This window comes from Oncorhynchus masou, chromosome 29 (genome assembly GCF_036934945.1).
Source record: "Oncorhynchus masou masou isolate Uvic2021 chromosome 29, UVic_Omas_1.1, whole genome shotgun sequence".
NCBI lineage: Eukaryota > Metazoa > Chordata > Actinopteri > Salmoniformes > Salmonidae > Oncorhynchus > Oncorhynchus masou.
The window spans coordinates 75734761-75757241 of NC_088240.1; the positions used below are offsets into that span (position 1 = coordinate 75734761).

Genomic DNA, 22481 nt, shown 5'->3' on the forward strand with positions numbered 1-22481 from the left:
AGGGTTAAGTACCTCGCTCAAGGGCACACATCGACCGATTTTTCACCATGTGTATTCGGAACCAACAACCTTATTGGCGCAACGCTCTCACCGCTAAACTACCTGCCGACCTACCGAATGGAACCTTTTTGTTTTTATGTAAACATCTTGGAAGTTAAGCTGTAATCACAACATGATCATGACGCAGAATATGGCTTTGTGCTATTCATTCATAAAACCTCTGAAAGTCTTGAGCAAGGGCACATCAACATATTTTTCAGTCATGTTGGCTTAAGTATTCAAACAATGACTTTTCGGTTACTGGCCCAGTGCTCTAACCAATAGGCTACCTGCCACCCTACCCAATTAGTTTGACCTTTTATTTTTTTAATGTAAATTTCAACATGATCATGATGCAGCTCATGGCTTTGTGCTATTCATTCATAAAACCTCAAAGTCTTGAACTAAGACCTCAATCAATCACGTTTTCATCTTTAAGCCCACAGTAACTGAATGCTTATCTATTCCTCAACAGGCTGCTGAAGCACCATGATTCTGCCCCGTCAAGCATTGTATCCAGTAGTTGGTAGAACGTATGAACTGTCCCACAGCATTTCTTCTCTCCCCCGGGCTGTTCGGGAGGACGACCGGTTCAACCCGGCACCAAATGGTATTAAAGAGGCGTCCGGGCACACAGCCAGGGGAGGGGCCAGCTAGGGGCCACTCAATCGCCATGGAAACTGCAAGCTGCTTAACATGCTGCAGAATAACATTATTCATCCTTGATGCATTATATGACGAGTGGAAACATCCCAGACATGTTCTGCATTGAGGGATGTGGTTCATATACTGGAGAGCCCCTGCTTACCGCTACACCCTGTCTGTCCTCCTCATTCGCTCTCCTGTTTCCAGAGACACTTCTTGTCTCACTGAGCTACTGCTGTGGAGCTGATGGAGCTAAGCGGGTCAGACAAGGCTTCTTCCTGTTAATTCAGTAGTGCTGCCGCCTGGACCTGAGGGGCAGATTTAAACTACAATGTTCACTAGATTTCTCTAAAGCACTGGGAGGCAAAAGTTCTGTAAGATCCCATCTATATTTTCTGTTGAATATAGAAAAAACAGATGCAGCCAAAAGGTTCAGAAACACCTGGCGACAAAATTAAATCCTGCCCTCCTTGGCAGTCCAGTTTGAATCATGTTGGATGGAAAAGTTAGAACTAAGAACCCCTCTGAGACCAGTGCACAGGAAAGACAGGTTTGAAGTGTGTACTGATCTACAAGCTCTAGAATAGTTATGGAATAGTTCAAGGGTATTATATCTGTAACATATCAAGTCTCACCAGATATCAACTGGGCTCTTAAAATCAGAAACAGTAAGTGTGGATACATCATATGACAACACCATCAAATCTGCAGATTAAAATATTAAGAATATTATGATCTGCCTGCCTATTAATCTGCCTATAATGCCCACCTATTCATGAGCCAATGACACTACCCTCCCTTCTGCTCTCCCATCTGTCATTTCATTAACTAGAGGGATTTCATCAAGCAAGGTATCATTTCACTGACATTTGTGTGGTTCCAATAACTATTTTAATTTCATCCTTCCAAGCCATTTGCGTGTTCAGCCACCTGGCTCATGTATACACTGGAGTGGCCTTTCATTAGAGATTTTCCTCCATGATCCTAGCTGTGCCAACATTCATGAAATACTACGGTCTCTCAAGCAATAATGCTTTGATCAGAGTAGTAAATGTCAGATACTACTACAGTTCAAATTTTGGTCAATGGGGTTTAACTCCACATGACATTTGTTGAAGCAGAAGTGACTTTGTTTCATTTGATTAAAATTCTCTATCTAGTGGACTTATTTGACAATACTGCTTTACTCAGTTGTATCCTTTCAGATTAGTGGGCATAAAGGAAAGGTGACGAGGAAAGGAAGCGACTCACATTGGCCAGCCCTCCATGGTGACGGTCTCCTCAAGCTCAGAACTATAAAGCATGGTGTCATGAGTGACAGGCAGACTGCATCTCTTGTCGCCAGTGGGGAGAGAGATGGATCAGTCAGCTCCACCCCTCCTCCTGATGGATGGCTCATTGGCCTTCTAAACAGATGAATCAGCTGTGGAAACACTATAAAACCTAAGTGCCTTATGGCATTCTGGCCCCTGCTCTGCCGTCAGCTGCCTTATTACTACCATTCAGATGTCATTTGCATAAAACAAACAAATGCCATTACTACTTATTGGTGTGTCCTTTAATTGAAGGCCTGTGTAGCGTAAACACACCCAAGTTGATCATAAATTAGATGTCTGTCTGCTACTAGCAGCCAAAACAGTCAAGTACGCTGGTCAATAAATGCAGATTGTTTGTGCCATTCACACCTGACACTACATAAATTGGTGTGCATGCACACTTCCATTCTTTATAAACATGAGACCAGGGCAGTTTCATCACTTTAATCATGAGTTGAATTATTTATATCAACAAACAAAAGTCTCTCCCAGTCCGTCCCTCTCCCACATCCACTTCAAAACAGTTCCGTTCCCACCAGTGATGTGGTATGACCCTTGTGCAGGGCCATAAAGATCAGGATAACAAATTAAAACCATCTCGTGCCAGGAAAATAAAACACAAAAATAACTCAGTTAGCTCTTCAATTTAGGAAAACATAAGATTTAAAAAAAAATGTATCCACGCTCTCCCAACTCACACTTTTGTAAGATTTGTCAGTTCGTTCATCCATTCTTTAAAGTCAATCACTCTTTCATGTAATCACAGACAGAAGTAACATGTTAAACCCATTACACAAAACACTTGTGGGACACGGGCGAAGGGACTCAGCACACCACCCTCCCCACTCATCCAAACCCACCCAGATACAGCAATATCACCAATAACCCTAAATAGGATCAGCCATTTATACTGTCGGGACATCAGCGAGACTACCATAGACGCAGAGTCATGTGAGAATCCCTTCACATCAAAGAAAATCAAATGTAGTTCCACCTACTGGCTAGGATGTGTACTTGCAAATACAGGACCTTTATTGGAAAACACTCAAGTTCAGATCAAAGTACAGTATCTTGGAAGTTCGATTATTTTGCATGACACGGGGCATTGATGACTTTTACAAAATAAACCCTTCAGTCGACAACGACCCCCCCCAGAGAAACAAAAATAAACCCCAAAAATACAATAAATAAAGTGATCATAATATTTGTGGGGGAAAGGCAACGAGAGAGAAATAGAGGGAGAGAATAAAAACGAGAGAAACATTTTGTTCTGTTATTCCCCCCGAGCCAGGGACTGAAATGAAGTTGTATTTACAGACAGACTGAGGAGAAGGAGCCTGGTCGCTGCTACACCAGCTCCCCTCTGCTAGAGAAAATAAAATGAAATTACAAGAACAATATAATAACAAAAAAATAAAAAAAATAAGGTAATTGATATTTACAGTGAGAGAAAGAGAGGGAAGGAGAGGCAGAGGAAGGAGGAGAGGAACAGAAGGCTCCGGAAGTGGTTGGGGCATTTACATTTTTTGGGTGCAGGTATTTTTGATCAAACCATCGTTGTTGTGCAGTGATGAGTGGGGAGGGAGAACAGGTGTGGTTGCTCTAACGCATGGTGAACATGCAAGCCTGTTGGTGGGCTAGATGAAAACAAGGTTTAACTGATGATAAATCACTGATGCTGTTAGAATCTAGACTTACAAAAACAAGAGTGCTAGATTTGGAGATGGAAGATGGCCAGGGAAAGTCAAACACACAAAAAACCTCATTCACACACACACACACACTTAAGACCTCCCCTACATGCAGTGTAATTGTGCATCTAGACTGAATTGAGGAAAAATTAAAGATAAAGAGGAGTGAAAGTGCCAAGTACTTTCAAAGCTGGTTCAAGTACGGCTATATGGCCATTGGTGTACAGGTGTGACTGGAGGAGCCCTACCCCTTCCTATACACAGGTTGCATATCTCCACTGCACAAGAGATGCAGCGGGCCCCTACAGCTCCGCTCTACTCCCCTTTAGAGATGTGCAAAGGTTACTTCTCACCTACACATGTCTCCAGCTAAACTGACTGGGACAAGAGCTTATAGAAACTGAATATGTACATTCCATTCTTTTAAAAAAGGTCCCTCTTATTCAAATAAAAGACATTAAGACTTTCACCTCAATGTTTCTTCTCAGAAACAGTTTAATAAAACAGCTTGCGGTTCCCGCCTTTGAATTTTTAAACCACCTGTGTGATAAAAGCTTCTAAAAATCACCTCATCCAATTTAAAATGCCAGTTGAATTTGCTGCTGTTTGGTATCCAATTTAATAAAACAAAATAACACATTTCTTCAATTTTCAGAACTAAATAACTTTTTGGACTTGGTTTGGGAGTAATGTCTTGGGAGATAAACATCTCCACTCCCCAGAGTTTTCCCATTGGCTGCAGGGACTGATCTGCCCACGTGAGCATTTGGTTTTTAACCTCTACAACGGAAGATTGTCCTAAACTGTCTGAACTGAAACAGGCCTCAGTTTCGACGCATCCCATTCACTGGCATACATCATTAAAACAAAATGGACTTTCAAATAAATAAAAGTTTTTTATATAAGGGATAAAATTTGATTAGCAGAGATTATAATACAGAATAGTTTCCGTCAGATTCACCCATCTTCAACAACCCAACAGTCACTGGACTACTGCCACCAACAGATATTTTTTTACACCTATAATGGGAATATTCAAGGGATAATAGATGATTTTGTAGTATTTTTGTTGTATGTGTGCATGTATAGTTGTTTTTTGAAGTTTGGAGCCAAAAGGGGGTGGAAGAGTAGGAAGAGAGGGATGGGGTTGAGAGGAAAAGGGGAAAGACAGGGTGAATGGGGGACGGGGGGGTTCAGGTGCTGTTGATGGATCCAGGTACTGAGCTGGGCTGGGCGGTACTGTCTGACACACTGCCATCTGGTGGTGAGAGAGACAGGACATCAGATACAAACCACATTAAACACTTCAGTTCACCATCAGGTCAATGCTTTTAATATGTTGGGTTTAACATCCAAACACAGCAATATTCAATTAAAAAGGTTGTTAAATGTTGATTTGAAGCTATATCCCCTATCTTAGTCCTGTAAATATGTAGTCATCTAATAAGCATGTATTGAACATGTAATAAGCATGTGTCAGGTTGGCTGTGCTATACATACCGTGTGAGGCAGGTGATGTCTGTGCGCGAGCGTGAGGAGGAATGAGTGTGGAGTTCAACTGGGGCTGGATAGATAGCTCTGAGAAAGACAAAGAGAGAGGAGGTTCATACTACACACAGGATTCTCAACATACACGCTTCAGACTTACTCTGGAAATCTGAGGGGATTACAGAAGCTTGGGGCCAAACCGAGGGAGGGCATGGCTACTGACCGAGGGAGGGCATGGCTACTGACCGAGGGAGGGCCAAACAGAGGAGGGCATGGCTACTGACCGAGGGAGGGCCAAACAGAGGAGGGCATGGCTACTGACCGAGGGAGGGCCAAACAGAGGAGGGCATGGCTACTGACCGAGGGAGGGCCAAACAGAAGAGGGCATGGCTACTGACCGAGGGAGGGCCAAACAGAAGAGGGCATGGCTACTGACCGAGGGAGGGCCAAACAGAAGAGGGCATGGCTACTGACCGAGGGAGGGCCAAACAGAAGAGGGCATGGCTACTGACCGAGGGAGGGCCAAACAGAAGAGGGCATGGCTACTGACTGAGGGAGGGCGAAACAGAGGAGGGCATGGCTACTGACCGAGGGAGGGCATGGCTACATTTACATTTACATTTAAGTCATTTGGCAGACTGAGGGAGGGCCAAACAGAGGAGGGCATGGCTACTGACCGAGGGAGGGCCAAACAGAAGAGGGCATGGCTACTGACCGAGGGAGGGCCAAACAGAAGAGGGCATGGCTACTGACCGAGGGAGGGCCAAACAGAAGAGGGCATGGCTACTGACCGAGGGAGGGCCAAACAGAAGAGGGCATGGCTACTGACCGAGGGAGGGCCAAACAGAAGAGGGCATGGCTACTGACCGAGGGAGGGCCAAACAGAGGAGGGCATGGCTACTGACCGAGGGAGGGCCAAACAGAAGAGGGCATGGCTACTGACCGAGGGAGGGCGAAACAGAAGAGGGCATGGCTACTGACCGAGGGAGGGCGAAACAGAAGAGGGCATGGCTACTGACCGAGGGAGGGCCAAACAGAGGAGGGCATGGCTACTGACCGAGGGAGGGCCAAACAGAAGAGGGCATGGCTACTGACCGAGGGAGGGCCAAACAGAAGAGGGCATGGCTACTGACTGAGGGAGGGCGAAACAGAGGAGGGCATGGCTATTGAACGAGGGAGGGCATGGCTACATTTACATTTACATTTAAGTCATTTGGCAGACTGAGGGAGGGCCAAACAGAGGAGGGCATGGCTGCAGACTGAGGGAGGGCCAAACAGAGGAGGGCATGGCTACTGACTGAGGGAGGGCCAAACAGAGGGGGGAGGGGTGTGTACTCACCGACGGGGCTGAAGTTGAAGAGGAGGGGCAGTTCTCGTCCGCTGGGCAGATGGGCAGTGGGCTGGCGCAGCTCTTCGAAGAAGGCGTGGGCGCAGGCCTCCAGGGGGGACAGCCTAGTCACAGGGGTGTACTCTAACAGACGGGAACACAGGGAGATGGCCTCTGGGGGGGTACGCGGCTTAAACACCTGACGGAGGAAGGGGAAAAAAGGTCATCTTGTTTGACTCATCTAGGCTGTCGTTTTTGTTCCATTTCAAAATGTTCTTTCTCTAATATGGATCCCAATGGAAGACAATGGTGTTAAGGCTATTGAAATAGAACTGAGGGCAGAGAGTACCTTTGTCCAGGGGTGTGCTTTGATCTGGGGGAATTTGAACTCTGTGTAGTTGGGGTTCATCTCTCGGATCTGCTCTCTCGTCGGAGTCCCCAAAACCTGGAAGAGTGAAAGATGCATGAAGTTTCTCCAAGAATGATCACTCCTCCCGCCACCAACATAGACCTGCGCTCCCGCCGCCAACATAGACCTGCGCTCCCTGTCTCAGAGATGAACGTACTTTAGCGCGAAAAGTGCAAATCAATCCCAGAACAGCAGCAAAGGACCTTGTGAAGATGCTGGAGGAAACAGGTACAAAAGTATCTATATCCACAGTAAAACGAGTCCTATATTGACATAACCTGAAAGGCCGCTCAGCAAGGAAGAAGCCACTGCTCCAAAACTGTCATAAAAAAGCCAGCCTACGGTTTGCAACTGCACATGGGGACAAAGATCATACTTTTTGGAGAAATGTCCTCTGGTCTGATGAAACAAAAATAGAACTGTTTGGTCATAATGACCATCGTTATGTTTGGAGGAAAAAGGGGGAGGCTTGCAAGCTGAAGAACACCATCCCAACTGTGAAGCACAGGTGTGGCAGCATCATGTTGTGGGGGTGCTTTGCTGCAGGAGGGACTGGTGCACTTCACAAAATAGATGGCTTCATGAGGCAGGGAAATTAGGTGGATATATTGAAGCAACATCTCAAGACATCAGTCAGGAAGTTAAAGCTTGGTCGCAAATGAGTCTTCCAAATGGACAATGACCCCAAGCATACTTCCAAAGTTGTGGCAAAATAGCTTAAGGACAACAAAGGTATTGGAGTGGCCATCACAAAGCCCTGACCTCAATCCAATAGAAAATTAGTGGGCAGAACTGAAAAGGCATGTGCGATCAAGGAGGCCTACAAACCTGACTCTGTTACACCAGCTGTCACGAGGAATGGGCCAAAATTCTATCAACTTATTGTGGGAAGCTTGTGGAAGGCTACGCAAAACATTTGACCCAAGTTAAATAATTTATAAGGCAATGCTACCAAATACTAATTGAGTGTATGTAAACATCTGACCCACTGGGAATGTGATGAAAGAAAGAGAAGCTGAAATAAATCACTACTATTATTATTACATTTCACATTCTTAAAATAAAGCGGTGATCCTAACTGACCTAAGACAAGGAATTCTTACTAGGATTAAATGTAAGGAATTGTGAGTTTAAATGTATTTGGCTAAGGTGTATGTAAACTTCTGACTTCAACTGTACGCTCCTACCGCCGCCACCAACATAGACCTACACTCCCTCTTCTTTCCATCTCCCACCCCTACAGTTTGGTGTCCTCTCAGCTCCCAGGTCCCCTCTTCTCTACCTTGATGATCTCTACCAGTTGGTCCACTCCACTGTCCCCGGGGAAGATGGGCTGTCCCAGCAGCAGTTCGGCCAGCACGCAGCCCGCTGACCAGATGTCAATGTTGGACGTGTAGTCCGTGGCGCCAAAGATGAGCTCAGGGGCACGGTAGTACCGCGAGCAGATATAGGACACGTTGGGCTCCCCGCGAACAAGCTGCTTAGCACTGGAGACAAGAGGGGAAGAGAGGTGGTCAGTCAGAGAAAAATATATCGAGACAGTAAGACAGAGATCGATTTAGACAGACTGAACAGTAAGGCGGCATTTACACAGGCAGCCCAGTACTGATTTCTTCTTTTTTTTTTGCCAATCAGGTCAGCCCTGAAAAATCTCTAATGACCAATTAGTGGAAAAAAGATCAGAAGAATTGAGATGCGTTTACACAGGAAGCCTAAGGAACACAGTCAGAGCCATTCAGATGGCCAGAGGTGCTCACTGACATACAGGCAGACTAACCTGCCGAAGTCACAGAGTTTGAGGATGGCCGTCTCAGGGTCCACCAGCAGGTTCTGGGGTTTGATGTCTCTGTGACACACGCCCTGGGAATGGATATAGGCCAGACTGCGGAACAGCTGGTACATGTACACCTGGAGGAAGAACACAGGACACACAATGTTAACACACACACAGTTAGCAGTCAGTAGCACTGATCATCATAATATCCTCCATTACTACTACAGTCATGCCAAGTGTCCAGACAGCTACAGTTGGTCACCAACTTCACTGCACTCAGAACAGTCAAACATTATGGATGTATGCAACTTACTCAAACATATTACTAGAACTTGTGGGTTCTCTGCTTTAGACACGCCAGTAAAATGTTCCCATCGCAAAGCTTAGAGCAAGCATGGCAGAAGATGTGACTGCATGTGTGTAAGGGTTTCTGGCTGTCTGAGTGTGCGTGTGTTGGGGGTCGCTCTATTGGGTCGTTAGCTGTGTTATTGGGCACACAGGGTACAAGGGGTATACAGACTGGTGTTGAGAGGGGGACGAGGTTGCCTGGCTATGGCAGGAGGGCAGATTTAGAGGAAAACAAGAGCTTAATTGTACACCACAGAGAGCAGGGGGGTGCAGAGGAGTGAGAGATGGAAAAAAAATATATTTTTGCATGCAATATTTACTGTTCAATTCTAATAGTTTGATATTGTTGTGTCTTCTCACTTCTGTTTGCCACAGCAAGTTAAATAAATAGTAATGTAAACATGTTTCCCATGCTAATAAAGCCCCTTTGAATTTAATTAGAGAGAAAGGGGCTGAAGAGTAGTGAGGGAAGAAGGGAACAAGGAGAGAGAAAGGAAGGGAAGAGATGCAGATAAAGAGAGAGTAGGGAAGGATGAGAGGAGCACAGGGAGAGGTGGAGAGGAGTGTAGAGATGCTGAGTGAGGGCAGTGTGTGTGTGTGTGTGTATGATCAGTATGCATCTCCACACCACAGGAGAGAGCAGCAGGGTGGGCTGAGGCAAATGGGCCATGAGACACAGATAGTCCTCTCTGCTGCCACGGGGCATAGCGCGCGCGCACACACACACACACACACACACACACACACACACACACACACACACACACACACAAAGCTAACAGACAACATAAGTGCACTTTTTAACAGACAACCAAGCTTACTGCAAACAGAGAAAGTATGTTTCTCTTTCGCTCTATTTTCTTCAATTCTAAAACACTGAAGTAGGTATTGTCCCCAAGAAATGTGATGAAGGAAAAGCAGAGAATGGAGGAGTTGGAAAAGAGGTGACAGAGAGAAAGACTACCGGAGGTCAGTAAAAAGTCAGAGCAGAGAGAGAAAATACAGTTGAAGTACGAAGTTTACATACACCGAAGCCAAATACATTTAAACTCAGTTTCACAACTCCTGACATTTAATCAGAGTAAAAATTCCCCGTATTAGGTCAGTTAGGATCACCACTTTATTTTAAGAACGTGAAATGTCAGAATAATAGTAGAGAGAATGATTTATTTCAGCTTTTATTTCTTTCATAACATTCCCAGTGGGTCAGAAATTTACATACACTCAATTAGTATTTGGTAGCATTGCCTTATAAATTATTTAACTTGGGTCAAACGTTTTGGGTAGCCTTCCACAAGCTTCCCACAATAAGCTGGGAGAATTTTGGCCCATTCCTCCTGACAGAGCTGGTGTAATTGAGTCAGGTTTGTAGGCCTCCTTGCTTGCACACACTTTTTCAGTTCTGCCCACAAATCCTCTATGGGATTGAGGTCAGGGCTTTGTGATGGCCACTCCAATACCTCGACTTTGTTGTCCTTAAGCCATTTTGCCACAAATGGCAAGTATGCTTGGGGTCATTGTCCATTTGGAAGACCAATTTGCAACCAAGCTTTAACTTCCTGACTGATGTCTTGAAATGTTGCTTCAATATATCCACCTAATTTCCCTGCCTCATGATGCCATCAATTTTGTGAAGTGCACCAATCCCTCCTGCAGCAAAGCCCCCCCCCCCCCCCACTACATGATGCCGCCACCCCCGTGCTTCACCGTTGTGATGGTGTTCCTCAGCTTGCAAGCCTCCCCCCTTTTCCTCCAAACATAACAATGGTCATTACGGCCAAACAGTTCTATTTTTGTTTCGTTAGACCAGGGGACATTTTCCCAAAAAGTACGATCTCTGTCCCCATGTGCAGTTGCAAACCGTAGTCTGGCTTTTCTATGGCGGTTTAGGAGCAGTGGCTTCTGAAATCAGCCAAGACCTCAGAAAATGCTGTGGCGGAGATCTTTGTGGTCTATACTCGGTCTTGTCTCAGGATTGTAAGTTGATGGTTGAAGATATCCTTCTAGTGGTGTGGGGGATGTGCTTTGGCAAAGTGGGTGGGGTTATATCCTGCCTGTTTGGCCGTGTCCGGGGGTATCATCTGATGGGGCCAGTGTCTCCTGACCCCTCCTGGCTCAGCCTCCAGTATTTATGGTGCAGTAGTTTGTGTCGGGGGGCTAGGGTCAGTCTGTTATATCTGGCGTATTTCTGCTGTCTTATCCGGTGTCCTGTGTGAATTTAAGTATGCTCTCCTCTAATTCTCTTTTTCTTTATCTCGGAGGACCTGAGCCCGAGGACCATGCCTCAGGACTATCTGGCATGATGACTCCTTGCTTCCCCAGTCCACCTGGCCGTGCTGCTGCTCCAGTTTCAACTGTTCTGCCTGCGGCTATGGAACCCTGACCTGTTCACCGGACGTGCTACCTGTCCCAGACCTGCTGTTTTCAACTCTCTAGAGACAGCAGGAGCAGTAGAGATAATCTCAATGATCGGCTATGAAAACCCAACTGACATTTACTCCTGAGGTGCTGACTTGTTGCACCCTCGACAACTACTGTGATTATTATTGTTTGACCATGCTGGTCATTTATGAACATTTGAACATCTTGGCCATGTTCTGTTATAATCTCCACCCGGCACAGCCAGAAGAGGGCTGGCCACCCCTCATAGCCTGGTTCCTCTCTTGGTTTCTTCCAGGGTTTTGGTCTTTCTAGGGAGTTTTTCCTAGCCACCGTGCTTCTACACCTGCATTGCTTGCTGTTTGGGGTTTTACGCTGGGTTTCTGTACAGCACTTTGATATATCAGCTGATGTAAGAAGGGCTATATAAATACATTTTATTTGATCTCTAGAAGACAGAACGCGTCTCCTTCCTGAGTGGTATGACTGCTACGTGGTCCCATGGTGTTTATTCTTGCATACTATTGTTTGTACAGATGAACATGATACCTTCAGGCATTTGGAAATTGCTCCCAAGGATGAACCGGACTTGTGGAGGTCTACAATTTATTTTCTGAGGTCTTGGCTGACTTCTTTTGATTGTCCCATGATGTCAAGCAAAAAGGCACTGAGTTTGAAGGTAGGCCTTGAAATACATCCACAGGTACACCTCTAATTGACTCAAATGATGTCAATTAGCCTATCAGAAGCTTCTAAAGCCATGACATTTTCTGGAATTTTCCAAGCTGTTTATATAGGCACAGTCAACTTATTGTATGTATACTTCCGACCCACTGAAATTGTGATACAGTGAATTAGTGAAATAATCTGTCTAAACAATTGTTGGGAAAAAATATGTGTCATGCACAAAGTAGATGTTCTAACAGACTTGCCAAAACTATAGTCAACAAGAAATTTGTGGAGTGGTTGAAAATCGAGTTTTAGTGACTCCAACCTAAGTCTATGTAAACTTACAACTTCAACATCAATGTGTTTTCTTCTCATCAGATCCTTGGGGGAAAGAGTCCTCTAGTCAAATACAGTACCATTTAGAGTACCCAGACTTTTACATCGTCATTCCGTCCTTCTCTCATGACTCTCCCAAGACGGGATTTACAGTATTACCGGATTAGTACTCAAGGGGGAGCCACAAAACGCAAAAAAAAAAGCCTGATTGGCGTCCATTAACAGAAGGCGAACAAAATTAGTACAAGTAATGGCAAATTTCCATGAATGCTGCTAGCTAAATGTGCCAACAAGCACAAACGAAAATAAAGTAATTGCAAAGATAGGCAATCCAGCTCATAAAGTTATACATACGTAGGAGCTACCGAATATAATTTTTGGTGAATTTGGACATTTACAAGCAAATGTGAATGAAATTCATTGTACAAACAAAGTTGACACATGTTTGTCTGAAGGAAGAACAGTACTGCAAGCAAAACATTAGGAAATGTAGCCAGCTACATTGTTTCTATGATAAACATTGGAAATATGATGGCCATGCATTTTTTTTTTTTTGTAAAAGAATACCTTGCATTTTCATTGTAAGCTCATTTACTATGCAAATAGCTTTGCACTTCTGTTGTCATCTGATGAAAATGTAGCAAATTTCTGCTGAATGTGTTGAACCAATGCATTTTCTAGGAAGGAAAACTATAGTTGCATGTCCCTGATCACTCTATTGAGGAAAAAAAAATAACACGTGACTATTAATATACAGCTGGACCCACTTGCTCCCGCTTTCTTCCGTTCTATTTACAAACAAACACTGGCTTTCTGGGGAACTACATTAAGCTTCATAACGTAAATAATGTGACAGGTGAAATGAAGAACCCAATCCAGTTCATCTCCTAATGTATTACACAAGTTGACTGAAGGTATTTACTTAAAGTAGCTACAAATATGAACATTTATAGAAAAACTTCAATTTCTAAATACCCCGGTACAGCGCCCAAGCCTAGTACCATTTCATTTAAATAGAGAGCTCTGCCTCTAACAGCATGGAGCTTAAAGAGGAACAATGGAGGGGTGAGAGGGCAAGCGAGAGATGAGGAGAAGACAGACACAGACTGAGTGAGAAAGAGGGAGAGTGAGAAAAAGAGAGCGAAAAAAAACAATGACAGAGAGAACGAGGATAAAAGGGAGGGAAAGTAATAAGAGAAACATGGGAAGAGAAGAAGTAGTGAGTGCATTACCTTGACGTATATAATGGGGATGGTGGTCTTGGCCTTGTTGAAGTGCCGGGCCACCCTGTACACTGTCTCTGGGACAAAGTCCAGCACAAGGTTCAGATACACCTCATCTTTCTGTAACGGAAGAACAATAGGAGAAGAGCAATGTTGTTGAATCCATTTTGTAATGTAATCCATTTTTGGATTTTTCTTTTTGCGGCATAAACGTGAAAATGTCAAATGTTGTTCCCAATACCTGGTAGTGTGACTTGTACATACCTTCTCCCCACTGGAGTAGAAAAAGTAACGTAGCCTGACTATGTTGCAGTGGTCCAATTTCCTCATGATCTGTAGTTCTCGGTTCTGAAGTATAGAAATAGCAAGGGGTGTAATTCAGATCTCAAGATTTCATCAGTTGAGCAGTAGTAACATTGAGGTATGGGGAGAGAACATACAGAAATACACCTGATAGTGTGTGAGTTGTGGGGGGGGGGTGTTTCTGTAGACTGCCAGTGGAAGTGAGATGCACTGTGTGTGTGTAGACCAGTGTTTCAGTTAAGTCACTAAACAGAGTAGTGTGCTTGAGCCCGAGTCGAGTCACAAGTCTGGGGCTAAGTAGAGCTTGAGTCACCAATGGTGAAGTCCGTGCTCGAGTCCTGATCCAAGTGCTCAAGTCTGAGACACTGGGTTGGAGTTTAACAAAAAAGGAACACAATAATATCGGTTTATGTTTTTTTTAAAGAAGAAAAAAAAGTTTGAAAGCAAAGGAATGAGTCCGGGGTTCTTTAGACATATTTGGTATTTTGGTTACAAGTTACCAGGGAGGTTTTCCAATGCAGGATGCATGTTTTGGGATATTTTCATTCTGTACAGGCTTCCTTCTTTTCACTCTGTCAAATAGGTTAATATTAACCTAACTACAATGTTGTTGATCCATCCTCAGTTTTCTCCTATCACAACCAACTTTGCAACTGTTTTAAAGTCACCATTGGCCTCATGGTGAAATCCCTGAGTTTCCTTCCTCTACGGCAACGGAGTCAGGAAGGACGCCTGTATATTTGTAGTGACCACGTTTTACTATTTCTTTATTAATTCGACCATAAAATAAAAAAACATGCATAAAACAGTGTATTGACACACCACCCAAAGTGTAAGTAATAACTTCACAATGCTCAAAGGGATATTCAATGTCCACTTATATATATATACACATTTTTTACCCATCTACCTTTAGGTGCCCTTCTTTCCGAGGCATTGGAAAACCTCCCTGGTCTTTGTGGTTGAATCTGTGTTTGAAATTCACTGCTCGACTGAGTGACCTTTAAGATAATTGTAAGTGTGGGGTACAAAGACGAGGTAGCCATTCAAAAATCATGTTAAACACTTAGGGATGAACACAAAGGGGATGAATATTTATTGACTCGAGGCATTTCAGCTTAACATTTTCCATTAATTTGTAAAAATGGTGAAAAACGTAATTCCACTTTGACATCACGGGGTATTGTGACAAAAACGCCTCAGTTTAATTTTCAATTCTGGGGGTGTGAATACTTTCTGAAGGCACTTTGATCGGAGGCAGTACGTGAGCAGAGCCTGGCTTCCTTTCTGCCCACACTCAGCGCTTGCTTTCGCCGCAGCGCGTGTGCCAGTGTGGTACGTCCTTCCCACTGCTAACTAGAGAACAGAACCCTCAGTTCTCTGTGCACTCAGTGCTGCTAATGTTCTGCTTATCATAATAACCTTTACAGTCCAAGTGAAAATACACGGGAAGGTGAGTCCGAGTCACCAATGGTTGATAACTTCAACTCGAGTACGACAACACTAGCGTAGAGTGCCAGTGGAAGTGGGTTGTGCTGTGTGTCTGTAGACTCTGTACCTTAAACCTCTTATCCTGCAGAACCTTCTTGATGGCCACCATCTCCTGGCTGTCAATGAGGCGGGCCTGGTACACCACGCCGAAGGAACCATTCCCGATCACCTTGATGTCTGTGTAGGAAACCTCCTGTGGGCGGTCTGGACCCTGGCCTGGTGTGGCCACCACAGTCGTCACCTTGCCACTGTCTCCTGGGGGAGAGGTACAGAGGTCAAAACACATTAAGGTTTAAGGACCATTTGGGAAGTGGGCTAAAGGACTCCAAGTATTTTAGATGTTATCCAGATGCAGGGACACACACCAAACACACACGGGACCATGAATCTGGTTTAGAGGCAGGAAACGTAGTGACGGTCACCTCATCCTTTCTCCAATCCCCCTGAGGGGAAACACTAAACAACAAAATGTTCATCACCCCCCCCCCCCCTCTAAATGTCCGTAACCTCGGAAGCCTCTCCCCACAGACACATAATACTAGCTATTAATGAGCTGTAGTAGCTACAGTGAACCACCTCCACCCTGCCTCACCTTCCCCGGCTCCCCAGGGGGAGGCTGTACGCCTGGCTGTCACAGCTCTGAACTCCGCTAACCTCTTCACCCCCTCACTACACTGGCCAGTATGGTTTAAATATGAGGAACCTGACAATATTGAAAAATGCATTCTTGCTTTCCTCTGTTGGCGATTTAACACGGTGGGTTGGGTGAAAGTGAGGGCTCTCCAACATAGCTTTGACAGAATGTCATAATGTCAGATCAATAATTACTGCCTTCAAGGAAGGGAGGGTGCGTTTCTAAAGTGTTTGAACGGGGCCTGGACGATACCAGTATTGCGATACTCAAAGTATCAAAATACTGGTATCATCACAGCCCTACTGTCTGTCTGATGTGCGACCTTGTGGAAAGGAAGATTCTCTGAGCTCATACAGTGAGTGACAGATCTAATTCGAGTCAGGCGTGCAGCTCAGCTTGTTGGCTGTGTCTGTGAATGGTTGAGGGTGAACTGACTGACACAGCAGCACCAGAGAAGCACAGATTGTGAAGGGAGGAGGAACACTACAGTAGAGGTAGGGCCTGGAGCCAACGAGCTTGTCAGAGCCTGTGATAGCATTGAATGGACAGTACAGTAGCACGCCCAGTGAGTGTGCACCGGTTCCTCCATTCGCCTGCCTCAACATGACCATGCTTTCTCTAATAACTCTATCTCCCAGTTCTCTTCTAAAGTCTGACAAGGTCTCTTGAACAAAGCTGTGTAAGTGGGTGACTAGCTTAAGCTTGTTGAGAAAACAAATTTGGATCTTCCTCTGCTGAAGATAAAAATGTATTTAATTTAGATCTTCCTCTGCTGAATATGGATTTCATTTGGATCCTCTATTTCTAATTGTAAAGCCGGACTATGTCAGTCTCAAGAAACAGACTGGAAGTGAGGGTGAATGGCAGGAGCTTTTGTTCAGCATTGCTAAAAGCATTAGGTGGGCGCAGTTGATTGATGGATATAAAGTCAACTCCTATGATGTAGACTAGACACCTCTGGATGCTTCTGGAAGGCATGTTGTAATAAACACACCGGAGACACCACACAACTTTTCACATACTAGTATACGAAGGGTCATCATAGCTAGAGGTAGATTTCACACTGGGTAGGCATTAGATTCATTGATTAATCCAAACCAGATCCTTGCATGACGCACTAAACTATTCTTCCTTCTGAAGTCTCATACGACCAGAGAACGTTGTCTGATCTGTAATCATGTGGCTCACAGCGTTTGCGTCTGTGTAGCCCTCTTCTTAAGGAGTGGAGTCAGTGGGGAGAGTTTTAAATATGAAACAGCAGTGGCATGATAGTCACTTTAATAATGACTGTAAAGATGAGCAGTCAGATCAGCTGTCAAGGAAGTGCTTTGGTTCCTAAAGAGGAAGTTAACACAGAGGTCTGATGAGTATGATTGAATAAAAGAGTAAGAGGGAGAGAAATGATTTCCAGAACACTCAGACTTTAGTCTCAAGTAACTCATTTCTAAATATAAAGCGAGTGAACACGGTCACAAAAAGGATTAGCGATTACACAGCCATGCATTACAACTAGAGGTCGACCGATTATGATTTTTCAACGCCGATACCAATTATTGGAGGACCAAAAAAGCCAACACCGATTAATCGGACAATTTTTTAAATTTGTTTGTTTGTAATAATGACAATTACACAACAATACTGAATGAACACTTATTTTAACTTAATATAATACATCAATAAATTCAATTTAGCCTCAAATAAATAATGAAACATGTTCAATTTGGTTTAAATAATGCAAAAACAAAGTGTTGGAGAAGAAAGTAAAAGTGCAATATGTGCCATGTAAGAAAGCTAACGTTTCAGTTCCTTGCTCAGAACATGAGAACAAATGAAAGCTGGTGGTTCCTTTTAACATGAGTCTTAAATATTCCTAGGTAAGGAGTTTTAGGTTGTAGTTATTATAGGACTATTTCCCTCTATACCATTTGTATTTCATTAACCTTTGACAAATGTTCTGATAGACACTTTAGTACTGCCAGTGTAACAGTATAGCTTCTGTCCCTCTCCTCGCTCCTCCCTGGGCTCGAACCAGCAACACAACGACAACACCACCATGCAGAGTAAGGGAAACAACCACAGGCTCAGAGCGAGTGACGTTTGAAACGCACGCTAACTCGCCAGCCATTTCACTTCGGTTACACCAGCCTCATCTCGGGAGTTGATAGGCTTGAAGTCATAAATAGCGCAGTGCTTGACGCACAACGAAGAGCTGCTGGCAAAACGCACAAAAGTGCTGTTTGAATTAACGTTTACGCGCCTGCTTCTGCCTTCCACCGCTCAGTCAGATACGTGTATGCTCAATCAGATTACATGCAACACAGGACACGCTAGATAATATCTAGTAATATCATCAACCATGTGTAGTTAACTAGTGATGATGATTGATTGCTTTTTTATAAGATACGTTTAATGCTAGCTAGCAACTTACCTTGGATTACTGCATTCACGTAACAGGCAGTCTCCTTGTGGAGTGCAACGAGAGATAGGCAGGTCATTATTGCGTTGGACTAGTTAACTGTAAGATTGAATTCCTCGAGCTGACAAGGTGAAAATCTGTCGTTCTGACCCTGAACGAGGCAGTTGACCCACTGTTCCTAGGCCATCTTTGAAAATAAGAATGTGTTCTTAACTGACTTGCCTAGTAAAATAAAGATGAAATAAAAGGTGTTAAAAAAAGAAAAATCAGCAAAACCGGTATCCAAAAATACAGATTTCCGGTTGTTATGAAAACTTGAAATCAACCCTAATTAAATCGACCATTCCAATTAATTGGTCGACCTATAATTACAACCAAACATTTATTTATGCCAGAGCTACAGTATCCCCTTGAGAGAGGTAGCTAGTCGGCTAGTATTGCTATGCTGTGGCTGGTCTGGCACCAGAGAATATTAATCAGATTAGTGGCACTGCCACTTACCCTCTAAAATAGTGTTCCTCAACTCCAGCCCTGGTGGCCCACAACTTCAGTTTTGTTCCAGACCTGGGCCAGTTTCCCAAAAGCATTTTAAGGCTAAATTAGTCTTAGAAGCATTAGATCATATGGTTCTAACAATGAACTTAGCCTTAAGATGCTTTTGGGAAACCGGGCCCAGTACTAATATAGACACACCTGATGCAACTAATTCACTGACCATCACGCCCTTCATTAGTTGAATCAGGTGTAGGTGTGTTAGTGCTGAAACAAATATGTGCAGTCATGTGGGTCCCCAGGATAGGAGCTGAGACCAATAGAGCAGTAGGAAGCTAAGAAACGTCAGTAACGCTAAGTGCAGCCCCAGGATACTAAGATAATCCTAGTTGCAATTATTGCCTATGACACCTTTTTGTCAGACATTTACAACCATTGATCTTGGCTTTGCACTTCACTTAGACGAGTCAGTGTTACTTCCAGAAACCGAACAGTAGCGCAGCACCTTTGTTGGGGTTTCTGGTAGGTTCAGACACCTCCAGACCAGGAAAAATGCTTAACAGTGGGCACACCCTTCTAGGAATGCAGTACTGTGGTCAGAAGAGACCAAATCAGACCCCATTCAAAACAGAGGATTACTGTTAGAACGCCTGAACAGAGACTGAGCCACTGAAGAAGTGGTGATTAGGTTAGGTGTCCATCTATACCCTACTGGACTGAGAAGAAATTTGACCAGCACTGTCATTTATCTGTCGCTCACCTGTTTCCAGTCTTCATCTCCCACCTCTAGCTTATCTTTCCAATGATTCACTCACCCTCCCTGCCTTCTTTCCCTGCCTCCCTCAATCTCTACAGTCAAATCCCTTCACACTGAAGCTTCAACATTTTCCCATAGGGTTCCATTAGAGAGCTGAGCACATTCACAGTGCAGTCTGAAGTGCCATGGTTGACCCAGGCCGGTTCTTCAACATATCAGGGCTATCAGAATAGCAGTCAGTGATCAGAATGGAAATTGGTATGCAAAGTTTCTGGTTTTCAACTGTAGAAATGTCAGCGGCAAATACATCTGAATTGATAAAAGTGTTAGGTTTAATAAAAACCCACTAAAGTCTTACCAAAATATGGGTACCTCCTGATATATGGCAGAGTAGACTATGTCTGTTTGACATGGACATTGTGGTGCAATGTTCCAGATTTGGTTTTCCCTAAGTCTGATTGTGTCAACACCTCCCTGTAGGTATTCTGCCAACACCGCATATCCAAACTACCATTGGGCATACAGTCAATTTCTGTCATTGCACTGAATCTTCAATGTACGGAAATCTCAATGGAAATCTATCTAATCAATATATGGACACGTGTGATATTATGCAAATATAAGGAAAATCAATCATAGATCTTGAACAATAACGAGATGAGACCAACACATATTGTATTTGGAAATACGTGGTTATGATGATAGTATTATTCCAATAACAAGATAGATACGTAACGGTTCCTGACCACCCACATTATTGCTCAATCTAATACGGTTGACCAAAGAACTGGTAGACACTTTAGTACAAAACTGGACTTGTAACGTTATAAAAATGACATTGACAGACCTTTGACACAGCGCACTCCAACAATCTGGCTGGCTAATATATTCCTGCCATGGACAAGCTAACCAAACTAGCACGTAAATTGTTCTTGAACAAGTTAAGCTAATTGTTCAGGGTCACAGTAAGCCATGTTGTATAAGTACCCAATATATTACGTTATGTGCACTGAATTAACGGTAACCTCGTCTCCTCTAAATAGCATATATAGCTGTTAGCTAGGTTACCGGTCTAACATTAGCTAGCTAACTAAGCAACATAACTTCCAATGTTAATAGCTAAGATTACCGGCTAACTAGCTAAATGAGGACGACGGTCAACCTCGTTTGATTTCACCTAGGTAGGTAACGTTACCGCTGATGCCCGTTTTTTCCAATCTGGCTTCCAACGACAAATATCACGGAAAATCTGGTTGCAATCTATTTTCATCAATTTCTCCCCAGTTTCTAACATCGTATAAACGTTTCGCCTCAAATGCTATGCTAGTTAACGTTAGTCAGATCTGCCACAATCAAAGCCCGGCTTTATCCCACTGTCCCTTTTACAAAAACATACACAGCCTAGCCAGCTAGTTAGCTACCTAGGTTAGCTTTGCGAAATGATAACATCGACAGTTTTATCAATTTGTTTAGTTAGATACTTGCTGTAAATTATCAGTACACACATATATCCCGATCCCTTCGTTTTGTGTTCAATTAGCTATACTCACGGGCTAGTTTCACATTTCCGAAGCCAGTCGAACTGCTCCCTGTGGCCTGTGAAGCCCCAGATTTTCCTGCAGAACTCACTCCGGTAACAGACGATCCGGCGGCGGCTGAAGCGGCTCCGGGAGCCCCTGGAGGCTCAGCAAACGAGCTGGTCCTGGGCCGCCCGCTGCCGCTCATATCTATGTGCGCTATAGCCGGGGCAGGGGAAAAGGTTGTTACGATTTAAAGCCAAGCAGGCACAGGGTTGACCTATCTTTTCTAATGTAGTCGTTACAAATTTAACTGCATTGGTAGCATATCGTTTCAGCTAGCTTGTACGTCTCCCCCTTTCTTCTTCGCTTGGCACAGTGGTTGGACTTGACGCACAGCAACGCACTGGCTGATAGCATTGCTTCATGGGTAACGAAGTTTTGAGGGTAGATTCAACTGGGGCGTATTCATTACGCCAATTCTGTTACAAAACGTTTCTTTAACGTAAACAACGGAACGACACAGGGAGGGGCCTACCTGAATTTTGCCAATAGAAACTCTCTCTTAGTTGCAAAATGTAACAGTTTGCAACTGTTTGGACTAATGATTACACCCCAGAAAGTGCATTTACGGAGCATAGCGGTTACAAACGGTTAAAGTAAACAAATTACGAATATATACATGAATATATATATTCAATTTATAATAGAAAATGCACACCAAAGACAGCGATTCATAATGTTCTTCTTGTGCTTGTCTTGACAATTGTAATGCTCCCCAATTAATGGCGAATGAAGAAATTATGACTGGTCTAAAATCTAACATGACATTTGCATCAAGTTTTTATCTATATATTTAACTTGGCATTGAGTAGTTGAAAAAGTAGAGCAGTGCCTCCCAACCTTTTTCAGTTACTGTACCATCAACTGAATAGTACCCATGATTGGGAACCACTGATGTCGAGATACCCAAGGCCTCAAAAACAGCATAAATACATCTCAAGCAACATTTTGGAAAAGTCAGCAATGCAGTTTGAAGATCTGACCCATCAGACATACACACACAAAGGTAGATAGCAGACCAAGTTGATTATCTTGGCATGAAAAGAGATTTGAAAATAAAAAAATATAGCAGGTCCACATGATGTTATCACCAGAAGAATTGAGAGTGGATTCTTCTCACTGCCTGGCAGGCAAGCACCTTTAGCCACTCGTCTTAATTCAGAC

General features: G+C 43.8%; 1 protein-coding gene across 2 annotated transcripts; it reads right to left on the reverse strand.

The window, feature by feature from the left end:
- Window positions 1-2429: 2429 nt before the first annotated feature.
- LOC135520562 (glycogen synthase kinase-3 beta-like) lies at window positions 2430-21857 on the reverse strand. 2 transcript variants are annotated; one of them, XM_064946208.1, is made up of 10 exons: window positions 21288-21857; window positions 15506-15693; window positions 13909-13992; window positions 13654-13764; window positions 8693-8823; window positions 8198-8402; window positions 6856-6951; window positions 6519-6705; window positions 5192-5269; window positions 2430-4949 (listed from the first exon to the last, which is right to left on the reverse strand). In XM_064946208.1, the coding sequence occupies exons 1-10, from the start codon at window positions 21460-21462 to the stop codon at window positions 4885-4887; spliced, it is 1320 nt and encodes a 439-aa protein (XP_064802280.1). In that variant the 5' UTR covers window positions 21463-21857; the 3' UTR covers window positions 2430-4884. The 2 variants fall into 2 exon arrangements, with proteins under 2 accessions (XP_064802280.1, XP_064802281.1); XM_064946209.1 differs by lacking the exon at window positions 21288-21857 and adding an exon at window positions 15804-21265.
- Window positions 21858-22481: the final 624 nt, after the last annotated feature.